The sequence below is a fragment of the Rutilus rutilus genome, assembly GCF_951802725.1.
Source record: "Rutilus rutilus genome assembly, chromosome: 3".
Taxonomy (NCBI): domain Eukaryota; kingdom Metazoa; phylum Chordata; class Actinopteri; order Cypriniformes; family Leuciscidae; genus Rutilus; species Rutilus rutilus.
The window spans coordinates 32,715,161-32,737,562 of record NC_140211.1 but is presented as its reverse complement, the minus strand read 5'-3'; the positions used below and the strand labels follow the sequence as shown (position 1 = coordinate 32,737,562).

The window sequence follows — 22,402 nt, the reverse complement described above, 5'->3', positions numbered from 1 at the left end:
GCTGACCACGACACTTGAGAATGATCACCGACACCTGTCATCATCCAATCACAGCTTTTTTTAATCACTGTTTTGAGACAAATCATTGTTTGATTTGCGAACATCCTCTGCCGTCTGGTCGCTTCCGCTTCAAGCCGGTCTCGTCTCGCGCTAACGGTAATTTCCTTTCACTGTCCACGTTTTGATTTCGGCTAATCAATTTTGGCGAATGCAAACAACGTGATTATTGTTCATGAGTCTAACATCCAGCCACGCAAGAAAACATGTAATCTACCTGAGGAAATAATATGCTCAAAAAACATTTCTGATTATTATTAATGTATTAAAGCTTTTAGAAAGTACATAGAAAGCTTTTGTAACATTATCTTAACTGTCACTTTTGATTAATGTAATGCATCCTTGCTGAATAAAAGTAGGCAATTACTTTCTTTATTTTTTTTCCCAAAAAATAATCTTACTAACCCCAAACTTTTGAACTGTAAGCCTAGTGTATAATGTTAAAAAAGCTTTCTATTTTAGATAAATGCTGTTATTTTGAACTATGGTTTGTTTGTAATGTGACTTTTTTCATGTATGACATTAAAAATATTTTTAGAATTAAATACATAAATAGGTTAAGCAATACAAATGTGTTTATGTCTGATAACCTTTTAAACACAAACTTAACTGCAGACACTGAAATGACGTACACTGTGTGATACAGTACAAATATTTTGAGTGTCCCTCATTTTCCTATAAATAACCACGATTGTCCCGCATTTTCCTTTTCTGAAGTTGGCAACCCTATGTGTGGCACTTTCATCTATTCAGCATAATATGAGTGAACTGTCTTGGTGTATATAGACAATCTTTAAAGTCCACCAATAGTCAATAATTGTGTCCCTTAATACTCATCTTTGATCACCAAAATGATTTTTCCAAAAATTCTTCATGCCTTAAAATAGCTTGAATGCAACTCTACACTCTTGCTTCATTTAGTATACGCGAAGCCATTAATATGCTAATTAGCCCCGCCTCCACTCACGCCAGCTCACAGATTCACTCGGCCAACTTACTGAGGTAAACGCTGCACAATGGTCTCGCTCTTTACAATGTCGGACACATAACGATAATTAATATTATTAGCCTTTTGCTTGACTGTTATCTAACAGCTAATGATGTGTTGCTAATGTTACATAAACTGTTTCCGTTCACCATCTCAGTCTGCCTTCTAACAATCATCAGAAACGCTTTGAACAACTCAGAACGGAGAAAGGCATATAAGTCATCATAACATCGGAATCATACACCCGCTATATTGCTAAATCTACCCAATTTTTCATATCATCAAAAAAATATACCCGGGATAACCTGGCATATCTCGAGACTCCCCTGCTAACTCCCACAGATACGTTGATGTGATTGGTTACAAGGTAGTTTGTGATGTCAGAAAAAACAGCTATTTCAAACCGTGTTTTAAGGAGAAAATACTCAGCAATAGAGTTGACTTGTGAATTTGCACATCGTTTGTCTTAAAGTACATTAAAAACACCACACAGACATATAAACAACATTTAAAAAGAAATATTTTCACTACAGGGGGACTGATTCACTAATAAGAAACCATAAAATATGCAGCTTGTGGAAGCTGTTGTAGGTTCATGCTTGGCAAAGTTGGTCTCAGCTTTCTGTATTTTGTCACATTCTCACATTATCTCTGTCTCTCTCTCTCTCTCTCTGGACTGCAGCTCTGTTTGTTTAGGCGTAGTGCCCTACTTAAACAGGCTTGTAATTAAGCCCTCCGTCATGTCTCTGTTCTCTCCTCCTTTCCACCCTCGTCTCCTGTCAGTATCTCAGTCTGCACCTTGTGATGTGGTTCTACCGTCTTGCTCCGCTTCCTCCTTGCTGACACACATTTGCCCGTCCCACTGCACTCCCTGTCATGCTTTGCCTCCTGTTTACTAATTAATTTTAAATCTGTCTAATTATTGGCCTGTATTTAACAGTTTCTTCATTTGGAAACATGTATAGTAGTTTGTGAAATCATTTGACCTTTTTGAAATTGCTCTGCCAATCATGCTGGGGGTTCAGAGTAACATCAGGTTGAGGGATAGATGCAAAAGTCTTGCTGTGCAAAGCCGATTTTCTAAATACAGCTGCCCATGTATTTTTGGAGAGAAAGTGGACTTGCCAAAGATAATATTGTTCTGTAATAATGTGGCTTGAGATTTTTTTAACAGAACTTACATTAAAGCTTTCATAGAACTGAAGTTTTTACTGTTTAATTTTTAATTGTGTTGATCAAATATACAAAGCTTCCTCTGCATATTCTAATATCACGTTATTGCTCAGGACAGATACTATGTATTATTAAAAAGGTTTCATCAGTGAAAAAAATTAAAAATGGCAAATCTAATTAGAGCTGCACAATTAAGCGTTAAAAGATTGTGATCTCGATTCAAACACCCACGCTTTTTTTTCCCCTAAATGACAATGATTCAGCTGTGTCTATTAAATCTTCACAGAGAACATTCAAATCTGTATTAGCGCTGATGCTGACCCAGAGAGAGCAGTTGTTTTTTTATACGTATGAAACAGCTTCACAAATGATCTTTTTAACCACACAGTATAATTATTTTTGTGTTACAATAATTAATATTATCACAGTACTTTAATACAATGTATAGTTTGGATATAAACACAAATGTCTATGGTATAGTGATCAAAATAGAGTAAATCACCTTTTGAAACTTGATGCTTCAAATAAAGATTGTATCAGTTACGCCAGTAGGTGGCGACAAATGGCTGTTATAAATTGTTATTTGTCATTGAATCATTCATTCAAGAGATTCGTTCAAAAATGCGAATTCATCCAGTAATTAAGCAAGTGAAGCCTTTATGAACAAGTCATTGAATCATTCATTCAAAGTGATTTTTTAAATAAAAGAACTAATTCAAATTAATTAATTATTTTTTAAATAGATTGTTTTGTTTAGTTATCATCGTGATCTCTATAAAAAAAAAGATGTTTCTCATTTATCCAGAATCGTGCAGCTCTACATCTACTGTTAGTTCTAGAAAAAGATCAAACTTTAAATACTTTCTAATATCATGCTTTTTAACAAAACAACTGCAATTACTGTACATGACAAATCGGCTTCTAATTAGGGACAACTATTCCTTCACTTTCAGCACAGAAGATGATTCGTCACACCTTCTTTTAATGTCATGAGGGAATGTAAATGAGACAGTTTGAGAATGGGTTCTTTTGTTTACATGTTGTTGTAGTTGTAGTTGTGTTTAAAAACAGAACAAAACATGGAAACATTTTAAGGTTAATTTATTAGATACTGACAGATAATAGTGTTTTTCAGCATCAAAAGTCTACAACAGTGACACGAAAGTAACATCTATGAGTGTTTCTGCCTCCTATGCAGATGCAACAGGAAGGCAAATGATGATTGGTGTCCAAATGAAAGGCAGTATCTAAACATGCGTTAGTGAGTAATGTCAGAAGCATGCATTGAGATTTAACTTAAAATCCAGGGCTGTGCAGCAAAAATGAAAAGGCCACATCCATCAAAGTAAATGCAATATATTTATGCATTTCCAAAACATTACAGAGATGACACATAGTCTATGTACTGGAGAGGTTTGCTACCTCCTGTGCATCTCCCATACACATTCATTAAGCCAAGCTTTTTAATGGTCCTTCATTTTCATTATTATATTATTTATTCATATTATAAATAATACTTGCAAAAGTTTTGTCTATTTCTGACACATACACCAGTCAGGTGAACTCTCAAGCAAAAACAGCCCTGTAGAAACAGTGCCCTGCATGAACAGTATGTCAGTGTCAGACTGGTCCTTAGTGTTTTTGCAATTTTTAAACTGCCAAAACTGGAAACATACACAAACACTCCTGCCTGCCTTGTGTGGTGCCACATGTGCATGATGTGATACTGTATCACTGTATCCCATGCAGTATACTCTAACTGAATTTTGGCTGATGTACAGTGGGTACGGAAAGTATTCAGACCCCCTTAAATTTTTCACTCTTTGTTATATTGCAGCCATTTGCTAAAATCATTTAAGTTCATTTTTTTTTCCTCATTATTGTACACACAGCACCCCATATTGACAGAAAAACACAGGATTGTTGACATTTTTGCACATTTATTAAAAAAGAAAAACTGAAATATCACATGGTCCTAAGTATTCAGACCCTTTGCTCAGTATTTAGTAGAAGCACCCTTTTGATCTAATACAGCCATGAGTCTTTTTGGGAAAGATGCAACAAGTTTTTCACACCTGGATTTGGGTATCCTCTGCCATTCCTCCTTGCAGATCCTCTCCAGTTCTGTCAGGTTGGATGGTAAACGTTGGTGGACAGCCATTTTCAGGTCTCTCCAGAGATGCTCAATTGGGTTTAAGTCAGGGCTCTGGCTGGGCCATTCAAGAACAGTCACGGAGTTGTTGTGAAGCCACTCCTTCGTTATTTTAGCTGTGTGCTTAGGGTCATTTTCTTGTTGGAAGGTGAACCTTCGGCCCAGTCTGAGGTCCAGAGCACTCTGGAGAAGGTTTTCGTCCAGGATATCCCTGTACTTGGCCGCATTCATCTTTTCCTCAATTGCAACCAGTCGTCCTATCCCTGCAGCTGAAAAACACCCCCACAGCATGATGCTGCCACCACCATGCTTCACTGTTGAGACTGTATTGGACAGGTGATGAGCAGTGCCTTGTTTTCTCCACACATACCGCTTAGAATTAAGGCCAAAAAGTTCTATCTTGGTCTCATCAGACCAGAGAATCTTATTTATCACCATCTTGGAGTCCTTCAGGTGTGCTTTCATGTGTCTTGCACTGAGGAGAGGCTTCCGTCGGGCCACTCTGCCATAAAGCCCTGACTGGTGGATGGCTGCAGTGATGGTTGACTTACTACAACTTTCTCCCATCTCCCGACTGCATCTCTGGAGCTCAGCCACAGTGATCTTTGGGTTCTTCTTTACCTCTCTCACCAAGGCTCTTCTCCCCCGATAGCTCTGGGAAGGGTTCTGGTCGTCCCAAACGTCTTCCATTTAAGGATTATGGAGGCCACTGTGCTGTAAGGAACCTTAAGTGCAGCAGAAATTTTTTTGTAACCTTGGCCAGATCTGTGCCTTGCCACAATTCTGTCTCTGAGCTCATGTCAACAATTCTGTGTTTTTCTGTCAATATGGGGTGCTGTGTGTACAATAATGAGGAAAAAAAATGAACTTAAATGATTTTAGCAAATTGCTGCAATATAACAAAGAGTGAAAAATTTAAGGGGGTCTGAATACTTTCCGTACCCACTGTAGAAGGTTCTCTGTATTCTATTTTTATGCCAGATAGACGGCAGGAGAGGAAACACAAAATAACTTTGTAGAGAACAACCCCAAGTTCACCTCTGCCAAGAGCACTGCCCTCAAAGTGATGCCACTCTCCAACTTGAGAGTCTTGAAAGTTCCTGAATTCATGAGTGACACTACTAGATGCATCAGGCAGACAGACCAGATTGCAAATATTCTGCAATATGTGAAGCTCTTTAAAATATGTCTATTATGAAAGAAAAACTGTTTGGCTGAAAAGGAACACAGCATCCTTTTTTACATAAGCGCACCCAGAGTTTCATTCTATTAGTCATTAATGGACCGCGCTATTTGCAATTAGAGGCCTTGTGCAGCAGTTTCTAGAAGGTCAAACTTCGAATATAACCTTCCATATTTCTCTGGTGCATTCAGGAATTTGAAAGGATTTTAATTTTTTTCTATGGGCACAGCAGGGGACAGGTTCTTTTAATGTGGGGGATATTGCTTTCAACATGACCTAATTGGCTAAATGAATAATGGGCCTGCTCTTCCTTTCACTGTCAGAGGAACAAATGAATTTGAGTTGCTCTCTAAAGAATTGAATCACTGACTGGCCATCTTAGAGAGCACTTATTATTTTGCATTCATTTTTTAAATTACAGAGTTACAAGGTCACCTCCGTACATGGAGGAGCGAGTGGAGTCCTGTGCTGTTTACAACACCACCATCTAATCAATACAGGTGGGGCAAATTTGCCCAATTTATTCTTTTCAGCCAATTAAGGTCACCGGGTCAGCTTGCATCACAGTGTTATGGCTCATACCTAATCTAAGCAGAGGAAATGACAAACACTTGATTGTAATGCAAATAATAAAATCATTCATCATCTGTTGGATTACATCTGCAAATGCCACAGACACGCTTCAATTATTCTCTTTTGTTTGTGTGTTGGCTGTAAAATAGTTTATTTGCTGAACAGCTGATCTGTCTAATGCACCAATTTCCATCTTCAAATCCTTTTAGCCACCCCCAATTACAAGCACACATTTGAAAAATTTGACAAGTGATCATAAAAATTGGTGGCAGTTATTGGCAATGTAAAATTTTAGCAGGGGGAAAAATGCACTGGCATTAACTACTATTGAGATTACAATGTGTTTTTTTTTTTTTTTCTTACAGTTTTTTAGTTGCCTAAGTCATGGGATTTCTAAGTTTTTGACACTAAGGACCCACAGTTATGATTATTCCCTTGCCAGAGACCCCTCCCCTCCCCCCTCATGAAATATGAAAGCTGACAAATATTCTTAGGTATATAATAGTAATGTTTTTACTGTATATTTTCAGCCTTGGTGAGCATAAGAGACTTGTTTCAAAAGTATTTCCAACCCTAAATTAGTAAAAAAAAAAAAAAAAAAAAAAAAAGTAGTATAATTATGCAGATTTTTTCTTCCCGTTTAAAAAACTACTACTGTCAATAGAATAAAATAAATCACAATAATTAATCTCATGATCTTTCACCATTGTCAAAAAAAAAATAAAAAAAATAATCAGTTTTGAAGTAACAGCAGAGTAAGGCATGATTAGTGTGAGGAGAGAAGTAAAAGTTTTGAGGTCTGTGATGTGTGAACAATCAATGAGTCACAAATTCCTAACCTGCAGTGAAAACGAGCACGATGGGTTGAGTTAATCCATCAGATTTCCTTTAATTGCTACACTGCTGTTTTTATAATGAGGGCCCATTAAGTTGTCACCCAGTGATAACGTGCATGACCCTGGGGCAAGAAACGAGATTAAGTTTCTCTGGCGTCCCACCCTTACAGTCTCTCACCTCCTGTCATTCTTTCAGCAGGGCTGTACGGAGAGTGACTGAAGAGCACTCTGGGTAGAGAGGACAGGTGTCTTTAAGCTGAGCAATGATGCCGGGTGTGAGGACACAGTGAGGGTGATTCATTTCACATTGTTGTCAAGGACAACAGCTTCCAGGGTCGCTTCTTTTTGTGTGTTTTAAATGTCACTATGATGATTTTTATAACAGCGATTGATTGTGGCTAATTAAAGATGAATTTTAATTGTGCTGTTCACCTTGACAGTAGAATTAATCAAGAAGGCGTTATTTTAATCTTCCTCATAATTTATAATGCACTGTATGCTTTATCTGAGTACTCTGATGCTGGATCGATTTTTCAGAAACGTTGAGGTAGTGGCAGATATGCTTGTAAACTCTGAGAGAGAAAGGTTCCTCCTCTCAAGAATTATGAAATTCATTTTTCTGTATAGCTAAAAGGGAAAAGCCAAGGGGAAGGAAAAAATAATGTCCAAAGAGTAATTAAATTTCTCTTACTAAGATGGCTGTCTGCAAAGCTTTTACGGAGTATGACTTCAATTAACTGTTTATTGACTTTGAAACATTCGCCATAAAAATATTGTCTGCTTTGTGATAAATTTTAATCTGTCCATTTAGATAATGAAAAAGAAGAGGGAGTTAATCCAAATCCATAAATATAGATATTAATTTGGCACAGCCATGGAGATATCAGATGGAAAATTGTTAGTCTTGTAATTGCAAATAATATCTATGAAAAAAAAAATCTGTCAACCCGCAAAAACTAATAATAAAGAAAAGTATATATTCCACACATTTTCACTGTAAGAAATCAAGTTATCATAAGTTAACATTGCTTAAAACACTATGTTTTGGAATCAAATGTATGTTCAATTTATTTAAATTATTCGCTCTTTCTCTGTTTAATCTGATTGGTCAATGCTTGGAGTTCTGCCAGCGGCTCTGGCAGACCAGCATGAGACAGGCTGGAAGAGTTGTTGTGATAAAGACCTTTTCCTTACAGTAACTGGTTTTAAAAGTTTTAAGAAGGTCCGCAGGCCACCCCCGATCAATCTGGCCTGTACCAGATACCTGTGAGTATGAAGGAGGGTACGAATCAGGCTTTGGTGGATTCAGAATGTAACTAAACCTCCATTCATCAAAGCATGATTCAGCCAGAGGCATTGGATAAGAGCCGCATGGTTAAAGTACGATGTGTGCATGGGGAAGTGGTGAACTACCCCTTAATGTCGGTGACTATTCAATTTCAGGGACAAAAGCATAACAGAGGTTGCGGTTAGCCCGTATCTCCGACATCCGTTCATTTTGGTGACAAATTAGCCATATTTTAGTTTATTATTGGGGTATTTATGTGCGGATGTCTCTTGCAAGAAAGGGGAGCGGGGAAGGGGGGCGGTAGGAGAAGCTGAGCCGGGACCAATGGGAGATGAGCCAGGGGAACGGAGCGCTTTTGAAAGGAGAATCCTCACAGAGTGCCATCAATTTCCCCTGGAACAGTCCCAAGACAAAACGCTCAAAAATGCCTTTGAATAGGTCAGTACTATCAACGGGCAGCTTCTCCAACCAGATCGACTACTCTCATATCCTTATTTTGCTATTTTAAAAGCGAAGTTGTATCGAGTGACGGAGTCAATGATGCTGGCGACGGTGGTGAGCGGAGAGGAAGATCTCGGGCCAGAGGCGAACACAAAAAGTCAATCTCTCGTGCTGGCCCCAGGAGGAGATCACCTCTCACCCTCACAGCTCACAGATGTGGTCAATTTACAAGCAGAATTTGCCGATGTGTTCTCGTCCCTGCCTGGTCGACCGGACCTTATCCAGCACCACACTGAGACTGAGCCAGGCGTGGTAGTGCACAGCCGACCATATCGCTTGCCTGAAAACAAAAAAAAGGTAGTTCAGAGCGAATTAGAGGCGATGCTGGAGATGGGAGTAATAGGAATCCAGCAGTGATTGGGCGAGCCCGATAGTTTTAGTGCCTAAAACGGACGGCTTGGTACGGTTCTGTGTGGATTATTGTAGGGTGAACGCTGTGTCGAAATTCAACGCAGATCCAATGCCGCGGGTTGATGGATTGCTGGATGGGCTGGGTACTGCTCGATTTTATTCGACACTGGATTTAATGAAAGGATATTGGCAGATCCCCTTATCTCCTATATACAAAGACAAAACAGCTTTCACAATGCCGTTTGGTTTATACCAATTTGTTACACTTCCTTTCGGTTTGTTCTGGGCTCCAGCCACCTTTCAGTCTCATGGAAAAAATTCTCCGGCCGCATACTGCATATGCTGCTGTCTATCTGGATGACATTATCGTCTATAGCAATGACTGGCAGCGTCATATGCAGCACTTGCCGGCTGTCCTGAGGAGACTGAGAGGGGCAGGACTAACGGCCAACCCCAAAAAGTGTGCGGTTGGGCGTGTGTCCAGTCTGGGCTTCCACTTGGGTCAAGGACAGGTGCATCCCCAAATTGACAAGACGGCAGCAGTTGCAACCTGTCCGAGACCCAAGACCAAAAAGGAGGTAAGGCAGTTCCTGGGGCTGGCTGGATATTATAGAAGGTTTGTACCTAATTATTCGGACCTCACTAGCCCGCTGACTGACCTCACTAAAAAGGAAGCACCAGATCCGGTCCAGTGGACGGAACAGTGCCAGCAGGCTTTTCACCTGGCTGCTCTGTGTGGCGGACCATTCTTACATTCTCCTGACTTTTCTCACCCCTTTTTGTGGCAGACCGACGCTTTGGACAGGGGGCTTGGAGCGTTCCTGTCCCAAGAGATAGAGGGTGAGGAGCGGCCGCCGGCCAGTGCTGTACATCAGTCGTAAACTCTCGAAGAGGGAGACGATGTACAGCACCATAGAAAAGAGTGTTTGGCAATTGGATGGGCCGTTATTATCTCCAGGGACAGGAATTCACTCTCTGTTCAGACCATGCACCCCTGCAATGGCTCCACGGCATGAAGGATAACAACAAGAGTCCCAGTCACGCCGACCCTGTCTTCTTCCTTCCAACCTTTGAACCTTATCACAGAGGACTTTTGCGAAGATCATCAGCAGCATCAGAATGGCCAATATTGTATATATATATATATATATATATATATATATATATGAAGAGTTCAGATGCAAAAGCCTCTAAGTGCCATCTGAAATTGTTTTTTAGAATAATCATTTTTATCAAGTTCATATATTTAAGTTCAGTAATTTCACTTAAATGACAATTAATAGGTAATTTTCATTGCCATTTAAGTGAATTTACTGAACTTAAATATATGAGCTTGATAAAAATGATCATTCTAGAAGAAAATTTCAGACGGCACTTAGAGGCTTTTGCATCTGAACTCTTCATATATATATGCCCCTTCACTGTACTTTTACAGTATTTATTTACATATTTTTGCACTTATGTCCTCACTAATTGCTTAATGATTTTGTTTTGTATGTAGTACAAAATGTAATGAAATGTAGAGGCTCCTCAAATTTGGGAGTATGAATCTCATAGTGTGTAGTTGAATGTGCATCGGTGACCCATTTGCTGAGGGAAGCAGTGTGAGGTGTAATTAATTTGAATGCCTTGAAAAAGCAGCCTCGACTTAAAGAATTACCTTTCATGATTAAGAGCCCTGCTTCTCATAAACCCCATGTCCGGCCTTGGTGAGCTCAAAGGCACAAGAGTATTCTCATCAGGCTTGCTAGATTGGGATGGGGGTTACTTGGACTTACCATTTCTACTATTTTCTGTGGATTTAAGGATTTCTGAAGCATATACGGATATAAACCAGACAGCCTGGTGTTTAATTCTAGCTCAGGCTTCTTGTTTCATGTGACAGGTGCATCCATGTGATATATTTTAGAGATAAATATTATTACTTGAATAATTGGAGGACAGCAGTATGTTGTCTTTTGCATTTTATATTACCAATCTAAATCTCTCTCATATACCTGCCTGGGCCCAAAATGATAATAGATTCCTCAGCTTTAAAAGCTGTGCCATAAACCATTTGTCATTGTTTCCCTGTTGTGATAAGTCACAGGCATTTGGAGACAGGTGGTTCTCTCATCAATGAAAACATCCACTGAGACTGTATAATTCATGTGCAGCCTCATCTTTCAAATATATTTACCAAGCCCTAGTGAACGAAACATTTTTTATAACTAGTGCAACATTTTCCTATTACCATATGTTCACAGGTATTCTCTAGAGTCTAGACTATCTGATCAGTCTCATGTCCATTGGAGTGTGGAGCTTGAAATGGTAAATACAGAGGGTAACCAAGGTAAAATAGGTTTTAAAAGAACAGACAGACATGCTGTTATACTCTTGAGCTGCATGGGCTTTAGTTTAGCCATCTGTAAGGCTGCAATGAGGGTGAGATAGCGAAATGCATTCTGTCCTGCTGAGAGAGATGTACTTTTTTTTTATCTTTGCAATTGGAGGGGGGCATGTATAACGTGTTTCCATCAAAAGTGCATGGGATTAATAGTTTGTCTCTGGTGCATGCTAAACAATATTTTATGTATGTTCTCTACATACATCACAGCTGGAGTTTTCCATTTAATGTTTCTTTTAAAAATGATAAAAAGTACATTGGTTTGGTAACATAATCATGTTTAATGCAAATTCACAGATATAAAAGAAACACATAGATTGCAAAGGTAATGACCGCATGCTGCACATACACACACTTCTACAATATGAACATATAGCAAAACTAAATTAATATAAAAATAAATCTTTAGACTTCAGATTTAGGCATAAAAAATAAAATAAAAGATATAAGGCTTCAGGGGAATTGATAATGGGAGCTAAATAGATTACGAGCTGTGTGGTACCATATTGGTCCTCTGGATAGTGCAAACATGGTATAGTGAAGGAAGAGAGAACATGATGTCCAACTATCATTTTGGATGTGTCTTGATGTAACATTTAAGAGTGTAAAGTGATAGTTAAAAAAAATAAAAAAATAATTCTGTCATCATTTACTTACCGTCAAGTTTTCCAAACCTGTATGACCTTCTTTATTCTGCTGAACACAAAGAAGAAATTTTACAAAATGTCCTAGTCAATGTTGTTTTGGACCCCAGTGACCGTGTTTGACCAAACAATGAAAGTCAATGGAGTCCAAAACAACATTATACCCAGCTGAATTGGACAAAACACACACACAAAAGGCATTTTTCAGAATATCTTCTTCGGTGTACCACAGAAGAATTAAAGTCAAGCAGGTTTGGAATGACATGAGGGTGAGTAAATGATGATAGCATTTTTATTTTTGATTGATCCCTTTTTGAGCTGTGAGGGGAATCTGCTATGAGGTTATCAGAGGATAACAATGTTAAAATGGAACAATTTAAACCATTGACTTGGTTAGACAAATGTTCTTCTTCTCTCACCCACCTCTTTTTCTGTGCCTCTATTAGAGTGATGCTCTGAGCCTGTGGTCTAGACACATTATTCCAAATTCTCTTTTTCCCCTGCTGCTGGTGTCTAAACCTCACAGCCTCACATTAGGCGGTCATTCACCCAAAGAAAGTAATGAATTAGTGAACTGTGTAATTACCTCATGCACAATACAGGTCACTTTAATCAGCAACACCATGAGATATGTGTGGTGGTCTGATGGCCCAGAGCGGCTGATGAATGCTGCAAGATGTAATTTATCAGATAATGTGGCATGATCACTTCTTTATGCGTCCTGGACTGCAGGTTTTGACATGACTTCATTATAGGGCCTATGTCAAGCTGAAGTTTGCAAATAAGCTGCTACATTTAGTTTAATGTAAATTACCCCCTCTAATGATCACATTAGGGATTTTCCAACTCCGTTTAGGAAATAATTAGTATAAATAGACATGCCCATGTTTGAATTTTAATGAAACACATTGTCTTGTCGCTGAACAGGACATTGTTCAGACCATCCCGATGTTATGTCTCCATAACTGTAGAGATTCATTCCTTCATTATGACCTGACAATTAAGAGAAGCTCTGTGAAATGATCGAGCAATTATTGTTTAGCTGCTTTGTCTCACAGACTTAGTGAAGGTTATTATCATTTCGTGCCATTGCCTTCTCCATAGTCCCTGTTTACTACTATTTACCTGTTGGTAAGTCTAAAATCTGGTCCATTAGGTTTTCTGCCCTGATTTTTGTTGCACAAACATATTACAACCCCAGTTAGTTTCTAGTTCGTGGGTCTTAGTTAACCATATTGACATGCTTGTGCTATTATGTTGTGCATCTGCGGTATGGAGAGACCCACCAAACAGTGCCATTTTATGTAATTTACTTAAACTTAGAATATTTGATGGTGCTGAAAAAGCCCTAAATGGCTTCTCCAGGCAGCTCTTTACAATCTAGACTGTTGTGTGTACATTTATGCCAATGTGGTTTCCTAGCCCTCCCTCTAGCCAAAGTCAAGGCCTGTCATTATGACCAGCTGGCCTATAGAGTTGATTTATGACTGAATCTGTTATGTGTTTTACCATGGGCCACTTCTGCCAGTACAACAACCTGTTTGCAGGTGGTTTGATTTGAGCACATGAGATGAAGAAAAAGTGGAGTATTAGACAGCAGGTGTTTTATTAACTGCTACATAGATAAAAATGTAACATTATGTCCTGATATATTAATGTAGTACCAACGCTATCTCATGACCAATTCGTACGAGTGAGTAAAAGGTGGCTAATTCGTACGAATTCGTACGACCACACTCTTACAATTTGTCTAAACCCACGTGATGGGTAGGTTTAGGGGCGGGGTCAGGGGTAGGTCATTCATACGAATTCATATGAATTGGGCAACTTGTAAAATATGTACGATATAGCAAAAATCTTACGAATTCGTACGAGTGAGGTCGTATGAATTTGTACGAATTAGCCGCCTCATAAAATTTGTACGAATTGCCATGAGATCGGGCTGGTAGTACCACACTGTTGGTGCCTGACAGTATAGTACTGCTCTCTATCAAATTTTTTGATTTAGTATTAGCAGGCAGGAAAAATAGTAGCTGTAAATGTCTAAATATTATATAATTTTGGATTATGATGAATGATTTTTTAACACACGTAAAGCTGTATTGATACATTTGAGAAAACCAGTTCCATTTACCTTTTCCCCAGATGAATAGTAGCTTCTTAGGGCCTGTTGTGATTCTTAAAGCTGGTTCTCAGTTTTCTTTTTCCTTTTGTTTCTTCACTTTAACTGAAATTAAGACAAGAGGACTACCATGAACTATGATGCTGATATAATACATTTTAATAAATAAGGATAATTAATTAATTAATAATTTAATTATAAACAAAATATTGTATTATATTGTTGTTTAATGAAAACATAAATAAAATAATAATGTGATGCCTTACTATGATAACACTTTTTAATGAATGAAGGTAAACAAAATCTAAAGATTTTAATAAACAAATGTATTCTTTCTATGTCTTCCATATTTCAACAGTTAAATTACATTTACATCTTTAGTGACCAGTATCACTGCTACTGTATGTATGCTCAATAAAACTGTTTTTAATGAACAGAATTAAATGCGATTATATGTGCACTGTAGTGACCAGTGATCTGCAGCTAACAGAGCAATTCACTTTCTTTTTACCACTCAGTAAAGCACATTCCACAAACATTGCAGCCCTACTGTACGTTTAATAGCAATATAACAAATATAGAACATTACTCATAAAATGAACATGGTAATCCACAAGAAACTGTGTGTAACGTAAACTGTAACTGACTGTCATAAAACTCTGAATGAACGCTGGCCACCAACGTCACTGCCATTATATGATAGGCTGATGTGAAGTTAGCTGTTACGCTTTTTCCAGTGTTGGAGCCACAGACCTTCTCATCTCCCAATTGTAAGACAATCTCTGCTCTGAAGGTCTTAATCAGCTGGTTCAGTTGCGTTTGATCAAGGTTGGAGCTGAACTTTGCAGGAAGCTAGCTCACTAGTGTGATGGATTTTTCTAAAATTGTTCATAGGGGTCAAGACGTTGACCGACTCAGCCGTTGTCGATTAGGAGACGCGCTAGACGGCTAGAGGATAAATATTATTGAATGTTGATCAGGACACGTTTAGGGGTAAGCTTAAGTTAGGTGCGTTGGGGAAAATCTACCACTCTAGGAACAAGACTGGGTAGCCCTGCCTTATGACAGGAAGCTATTGGCAGTGGTTGTGTGTGTGTGTGTGTGTGTGTGTGTGTGTGTGTGTGTGTGTGTGTGTGTGTGTGTGCGCGCACACCATGTAGTGCAGAGCAATGTTCCAGCAGCATCTCTAAATCTATGGCCAGCTTCATAATTGTAACTCATGACAGATGACATATCCCATTTTTTCTCTTTTGTAATCTGTCCTCAGGTAGAGTTACATGCCTGGACGTGTCAAACACAGAGATAGGAAGACAAATTAATGGCCAATGATTGTTTGGACAGTGGATGGTAAAACAGTAATAGAGGAAACTGATGTCATATTACCAAGCTTTCTGGGTCAGTGGAGACTGCTGACCCATTTAGCTCACAGTAATAGTATTGCCTGCCTCATAAGAAAACTCTGCCATCAGAAAACTGAGTTTTGTATTAATGTTTATTGAGGTGAATTAGAAAATACATGAACTGTCAGTCATTCCTTCACCCCATTTATTGTAATTTTTCTCTTGTTCCTTTAATTTAATATCGTAATTTACCTATAGTTATATTCTGAGTCAAAATATATGTTGCTTTTAAGTCCTACGTTTCTTTGTGAGCATCTGTGCCACAAGTCAGCTTATGGAAACCAATATTTAATGTGGCGTTTTAGTACTTGAAGTAGGCCTACTTTCAAATGAGACGTTGTTAGCTGGTAATTTAATTATAGAAACAATCAAACTAATATTCTTTTCTCATATCAGGGTTTCCAATTTTGGTTGCCTGGCTGGAGTGACATTTTGATGACAATGGCTGTGACACTATGTGAGACTTTAGGATCCAGTAATTTGTTTTAAATTTTGTTTTAATAATGCAAATTACCCAGATCCTTAATCCTAATGTAATCCCTATTAAGAAATTATTTTGGTGCAGAAAAAATATCTCTGTTAGACCAAACACAGACGTGCAGGTTGGGAATATAGCAGATTTTGTGTTTTATTTTTAATTGTCTTTATTTAGTTATTACGTGAGAGCTTGAGTTTCCAACCCAGCATTTATTTAAAGTTAAGATGGCTGTAAATAATGCATAGGTTTTAAAAATTATTATTTCCAATATTATTTTAATGAAATGCACTTATTTTTTACAGTTATCATCTTAATTTCTTTGTAGTTTTGATCTTTATTTTGGTATTGCAATTTATAGAATGTTCCAAGATGCTCTAGTTTATTTGGTTGTAGAATATGGAGTATCTGTTCTTCTTTCTAAAACAAAGATGTCTCTGAGATGATGCATATTCATATCATTATAAATAATTTACTACAAACATTACTTCAAGGAGAAGTCATTTTCTCCACTCAGCTATCAGCTTTTTTTCAGGTCACAAGTGTAGTTCTGTGGTAGCATATTAGGTGGTTTGAGGTGATGATCCTGCTTTGTATGTATGAACCTGATATAGATATACACAGACAAACATTAAGTGAGGTGTAAGTTTGTGAAAGTCTGGCAGATATACATTTAGATTAAGCAGTTAAAGACATGAAAGCATTATTGCAAAATGCTGTCATTTGACAGGTTGATCAGTTGGTACAATACCTGAGATTATATGACTTTTTGAGATTATGGGACAAAATCAAATTGCACTAAAATGTGTCTTCAATTGAAGCTTCTTCCATTTTCCAGTTGGTCACATTTCTGTTTTCTTACAGGGTCACAGAAAACATTCTAAAAAAAAGCTCAAGGGTTTATTTTTCATTTGGTTTAACTGTGTTTTTGGCTCACTTCTTTTGCCCCAAATCAAATAATCAAAATTTGATGTCATGTTCAAAATTCTTAAAGAGGTACTTACAATTATTTTTCACAGCCAAGCTCATTTGCTGATCTGAAGAGATCAAACTTTTCTCCTAGTACTTTAACCTATTTTTTTGGTCCCGATTTTCCAAAATTTCTGAAACTTTCCCTTCTGACTTCATCCTCCTACGCATTTTTTTTTATTTTTATTTTTCAGTCTTTACATTTTGTGTTACACAACCTTTAACATACTAAGTAATAATTTTATTTACAAACCATACTCCTGGAAAACATTGAACAGATGCAGAACTGTGCAGCTGATGCTCTAACTACCTAAATGAATGACTATCAGAGTGGAAGTGACATACGTCAGTTGTTTGAGCCTGTGGGATTATTCTGTCTGTAAATGTGGACTCATTATTGGCAGCTGGTCCATTGAGCTTCAGTGCAGTTGAATTGATTTTTCAGCAGAGGAACACGCTTCGAAAAAACGTACCTGCTGGGAATTTTTTTTTTTAGGTACAAGAGTGGGTGGAAATTATGCACAATCCCGTAAAACTGCTGCAGATCAACGAGTGCACTTTTCAGGGCCAGCCAATATATAAAATATATTTATTTAGAAGTAATATCCATCAGTTGTGTGGGCCCTGTGGATTGTTCTTTTTGTAAATGTGGACTCGTGATTGGCAGCTGGTCCATTGAGCCTCAGGAAAGTCCTATTGATTTTTCAATAATCGGCCACAATTTAGCCAGGTGTTTAGCTGACGAATATGGATTTGTACTCTAGAGTGACATGCTGCACTTTAAGATTGCTAAAACTCGATGCTAGCGTATTGAGCATGCTGGGCAGACTAATCAGTAAAAGAATATGCACCTTATGTAAGTCATTCATAAAGGTCACCTGAAGGATTACAGTAGTCTTGTAATAATCCATTCGGCCTTTAATTGATTGTACATACAGTGGGTTCCAGTTTTCACCACTGATGCTCAACAAAATTGGCCTTTTAAATCAATATACTATTTTTAAAAAACCTACTAAAGAGAATCCGAGCCATAATGACGTTCCCTTTGAGTTGCAGTAGTCATATGTCAGACTTATTAATAGTCTGGGAACGCCTCTGCAGTGCTAGCTCCTCTTTAATCATCTCCTCCATCAGCACAGCAACAACGAGGGCCTGACTTCATAACATCCTACATCTGACTTTGTGCTGGAGATATTCATTTTTCCTCTCAGTCTTATGCAAACTGATAAGGTTTTGAAATGACTGGATGAGATTAAAGGAGAATCTAAAAATGCTTATTGTTTCTGAACGGAACAAGTTTCATTTGGATGAGCCCCTCTATAAGTAATACCTATGGTAATCCACTGAGACAGAAAGAGAATTAACAATTTTTGCAATAAATTACATGCCAGTCACTTAGTTAATAATGACTAAACGTGCATTAATTGTGTTTAATTATTTAAAGTTAAGATGGAACTGAAGCAGCGACAGATCTTTTCTTCCGTATTGTGATGTGTATTCAAGTGAAATGTATTATCGCAAAATAATTAAATGTGACTTGGTTCTATCAGTTGATTGAATGGAGGCAGATCTTAATGCGAGCTTGCAGTCGATTGTTTAAAGGGCTGGTGTTTAGGCAGGTATTAGAGATATCATGACTCATATGATTCAAATGGATATTGTGCCAGACATTCCATTCCATTTCATGTCGATTCTAAGCATTTGTTGAACTGCTTTTCTTGTTATTAAAACCTACATAATGCTGCTTTCGAGGGTCTATATGAGGGTCATTCAACAGCGTGAAACATATAAATACAATGCAAGAGAGTACAATATACTAAATGGGTAGAAGAGAACAATATACTAAAAGGGAAGGCTCTTTGGTAGCATTTAGTGATGCAGCTGTATTCCTGTAATAGGGAATGTATCTTATTCACTGACAGACCTCTTGAGTTATATCTACACACGCAAGATCTTGAAAATTGTTGTGATTCCTCGAAATTCAGAGTTATTATTTAAGGGATGTCCTCTATAGATTTGCTAATAAGTTTTAGATGACTAATAGCTATAAGCTATAATAAGAAGACGAAGATAACTGATCCCTTTGTGCAGCCTCAGTGATGAATTGGAAGGTCAACCCCAAAGTCCTGGAACTTAAATGTTGTACTAATGCCTATCAGTTGCTCTTTACCAAACACACTGGATCTCAAAAAGTCAACAGTGCTGAGAGTTTAACATGGTTTATTATGTGGAATACTTGATTCTGATTGGTCAATCGCACCATATTCCCAGATAACAACCGCTGAAAACAGATAACACGGACTCATCCGGCAGCAACGCTATACGCTTGCTAGTTTTACGTTTGGTGAGCTAATAAAATATTAAGACTTGCTCTCTCGTGTTTCATACAAACGCAGCTGCTGCCATTTTCCTGATCCTGATCACCCTGTCAGGGTTTATTCTGAGATAACTGGCTGGATGTCCATGATCCCTTACAAAACAAGCTTTCTGATTTGTACAATTTCAAAAATCTCTATTTTTGCCATCCTAGTTAGATTTGTAGCTCATATCAGTATTGTCTAACTTTTATTAATTGAGCTTTATTCATTTAGCTCATTGCATATAAAAATGATAATAGTATTGTGTTAACAATATGTTAGGTATTACTCTTAACTCACTGAGGGTAAGCATGATATCTTTCAAGAATCAATACTGCACCTCTCCTCCAGGCCTGCATCAATGAAAACATCATGGGAATTCAAGAGATCATAGTTAATTAACCAGGAATCAGTAAACTGCATTCTCAATTTTCATTTGGCCTTTTTTGTTTAGTTCTGCATTTTTTTTTATTATTCTAGCCATGTTGTACATGTAGGAAATACTGTTTCACTCACTACTTGTTGACACAGGATGGTCTGAAACTTGAACCTTGTATCCCAACAATAAGCTTTAAGTTGACAGAGGAACAAACACATAAGATAAAGCATATACAGAATTATAATTTAGCCACAAACTATTATTTGTGGGCAGGAGATTTGCACAGTATGCCAAGTACTGAAAATAAATAAATTAAACTGTACAGTGTCAGAATTGCACAATTTTCAGGACCTGATGACAGAGTGGTAGTTAAGTCAGCCTAAGTACGTAGGTTGATTTTAATCAACAAATGCACTTTACTAATAACTTAAAAAAAAAATTATTCAGTTTTATATATGTGCTATAATTTTGAAATGTTTGTTCATCAAAAAATTGTTTACGCAAAAATACTAAGTAGCACAACTGTTTTCTACGGAGCCCGGGAAGTCACCTGTGGGAAAAAAACAAAACAATCCGTGGCGATGGTTTTGCAATCCGTCCGCTCAGTTTATAAACCGTACTCACGAATTCTCAAACTGTTCCCTCGGTTTAACAAATTGTGCCCACGGGTTAATAAACCGTACCCACGAGTTTCTAATCCGCGCTCTCAGATTTGTAAACCGTGACTTCAGTTTTTGCAATCTGTACCCACAAATTCATAAACCGTGCCCACGCTTTCACAATCCGTTCCCACGGATTTGTAAACTGTACTCACCGATTTGTAGCTCGCCCTCATTTTAGAAGAACACCATGAGACCGTTGTTAACGAATCATATTTTATATTGTTTTATTGAATATTAAGTGGAACACATCAAATTGTCTTGCGTCTGCATGTTTAAAGTGATTCTCAATTGTAGCGGGTATATGAATGACGTGCATCAAAATATTTTGTTTATTTGTGATAATATTAGCACTTTATTATTATTGTCTAACCTGTATTATGACTGAAATTTGTCAAATTGCTTTGTTCCTTTTTTTGTACGTTTCGGACAAAAGCGTCTTCTAAATATGTAGCCTAAAATGTAATAATAATAATAATAATAATAATAATTATTATTATTATTAGCCTATACAAAAAAATGAACAAAGCAATTCGTCAAATATCAGTCATAATACAGGTTAGAAAATAATAATAAAGTGCTAAGATTATCACAAATAAACAAAAGATTTTGATGCACGTCATATTAATATATTTGTCATATTAAATCATATAGCCTATTCCACCCATACCCGCTACAATTAATATTCAATAAAACAATAAGATTCGTTAACAACGTATTCTTCTAAAATGAGAGTGAGCCACAAATCCGTGAGTACAGATTACAAACCCGTGGGAACGGATTGCGAAAGCGTGGGCACGGTTTATGAATTTGTAGGTACAGATTGCAAAAACTGGAGGCACGGTTTACAAATCTGAGGGCGCGGATTAGAAACTCGTGAGTACGGTTTATTAATCCGTGGGTACGATTTGTTAAACCGAGGGAACAGTTTGAGAATTCGTGGGTACGGTTTATAAACTGAGCGGACGGATTGCAAAACCGTCGCCACGGAATTTTTTTTTTTTTCTTTCACAGGTGACTTCCCGGGCTCCGTACTTTTCAGCAATGATGATAAGAGATGCATGATTTCTGAAGGATCATGTGACAAGACTGGATTAATGAATGGTGCTAAGAATCTTATTTTGAATCGTAGTATGTTGAAATGCTTGAAAAACACACAACTTACTGAAAACTTCTACCTGCTAACATTAAACAGTGTGTTTAATAAAATGATTTTGTTTCACATCATCAGTGAAGATGTTTACTAAGATTTTTCCCCAATTTATAATACCATGGTTCTGGTGCTGAAGTCAAACTTTTGCTATCGATTCAAGTGGGCAGCAGGAGTGGGGCAACGGTTGGTTTAAACTCAACACTGACAAAAAAAAAAAAAACAGTGGGAGTAAGAGAGAACTCAGAATAAAGCATGATGTAATTCATTTTGAAACTTGCCCATCAGTGGCAACAAAGAAAATAGTTCTTGGATCATGATAAATAAAAACCAAGGCTCTGCAAAGTTCTCCCCCACTCATTTGTTGATCTTTGGCAAAATGCCTTTGAACAACAGCACTTTTAAATTCATCCACTGTAGCCTACGGTAGAATACAGAGGCAATGTGTTCTTTTAATCAGCTTTCTGTTTGATATGTGCACAATATGGAAGGGAAGGGGCGGGCACACTGCACCCTCCACCATGTTACAATCTAGCAGAATAACCTGCAGATGCCCTGCAAAGAAACGTAAAAATTCAGCCCTGTGAAGTTCAACCAAGGGGAGCAGAGAGGAGCACACAGGTCTTATTGTGTTGGGAATTGAGCCAGAGCTTGAGTGTTTTACAGCACATACAGAGTGAAGGCATTGGTTATCATGGCAGACATTCCTTAACTAAAGCTGAGAGGAGAGGGGCTTGTTGTGGCAGTGAGGTTGGCATC

General features: G+C 37.7%; 1 protein-coding gene across 1 annotated transcript; it reads left to right on the top strand.

Annotated features, from left to right (window-relative positions):
* Positions 1 to 9,497: 9,497 nt before the first annotated feature.
* On the top strand, positions 9,498 to 9,983 carry LOC311287460 (uncharacterized protein; the record flags this gene model as incomplete). Its single annotated transcript, XM_084404327.1, has 1 exon — positions 9,498 to 9,983. One exon carries the CDS (start codon positions 9,498 to 9,500, stop codon positions 9,981 to 9,983), a length of 486 nt encoding a protein of 161 aa, XP_084260453.1.
* Positions 9,984 to 22,402: the final 12,419 nt, after the last annotated feature.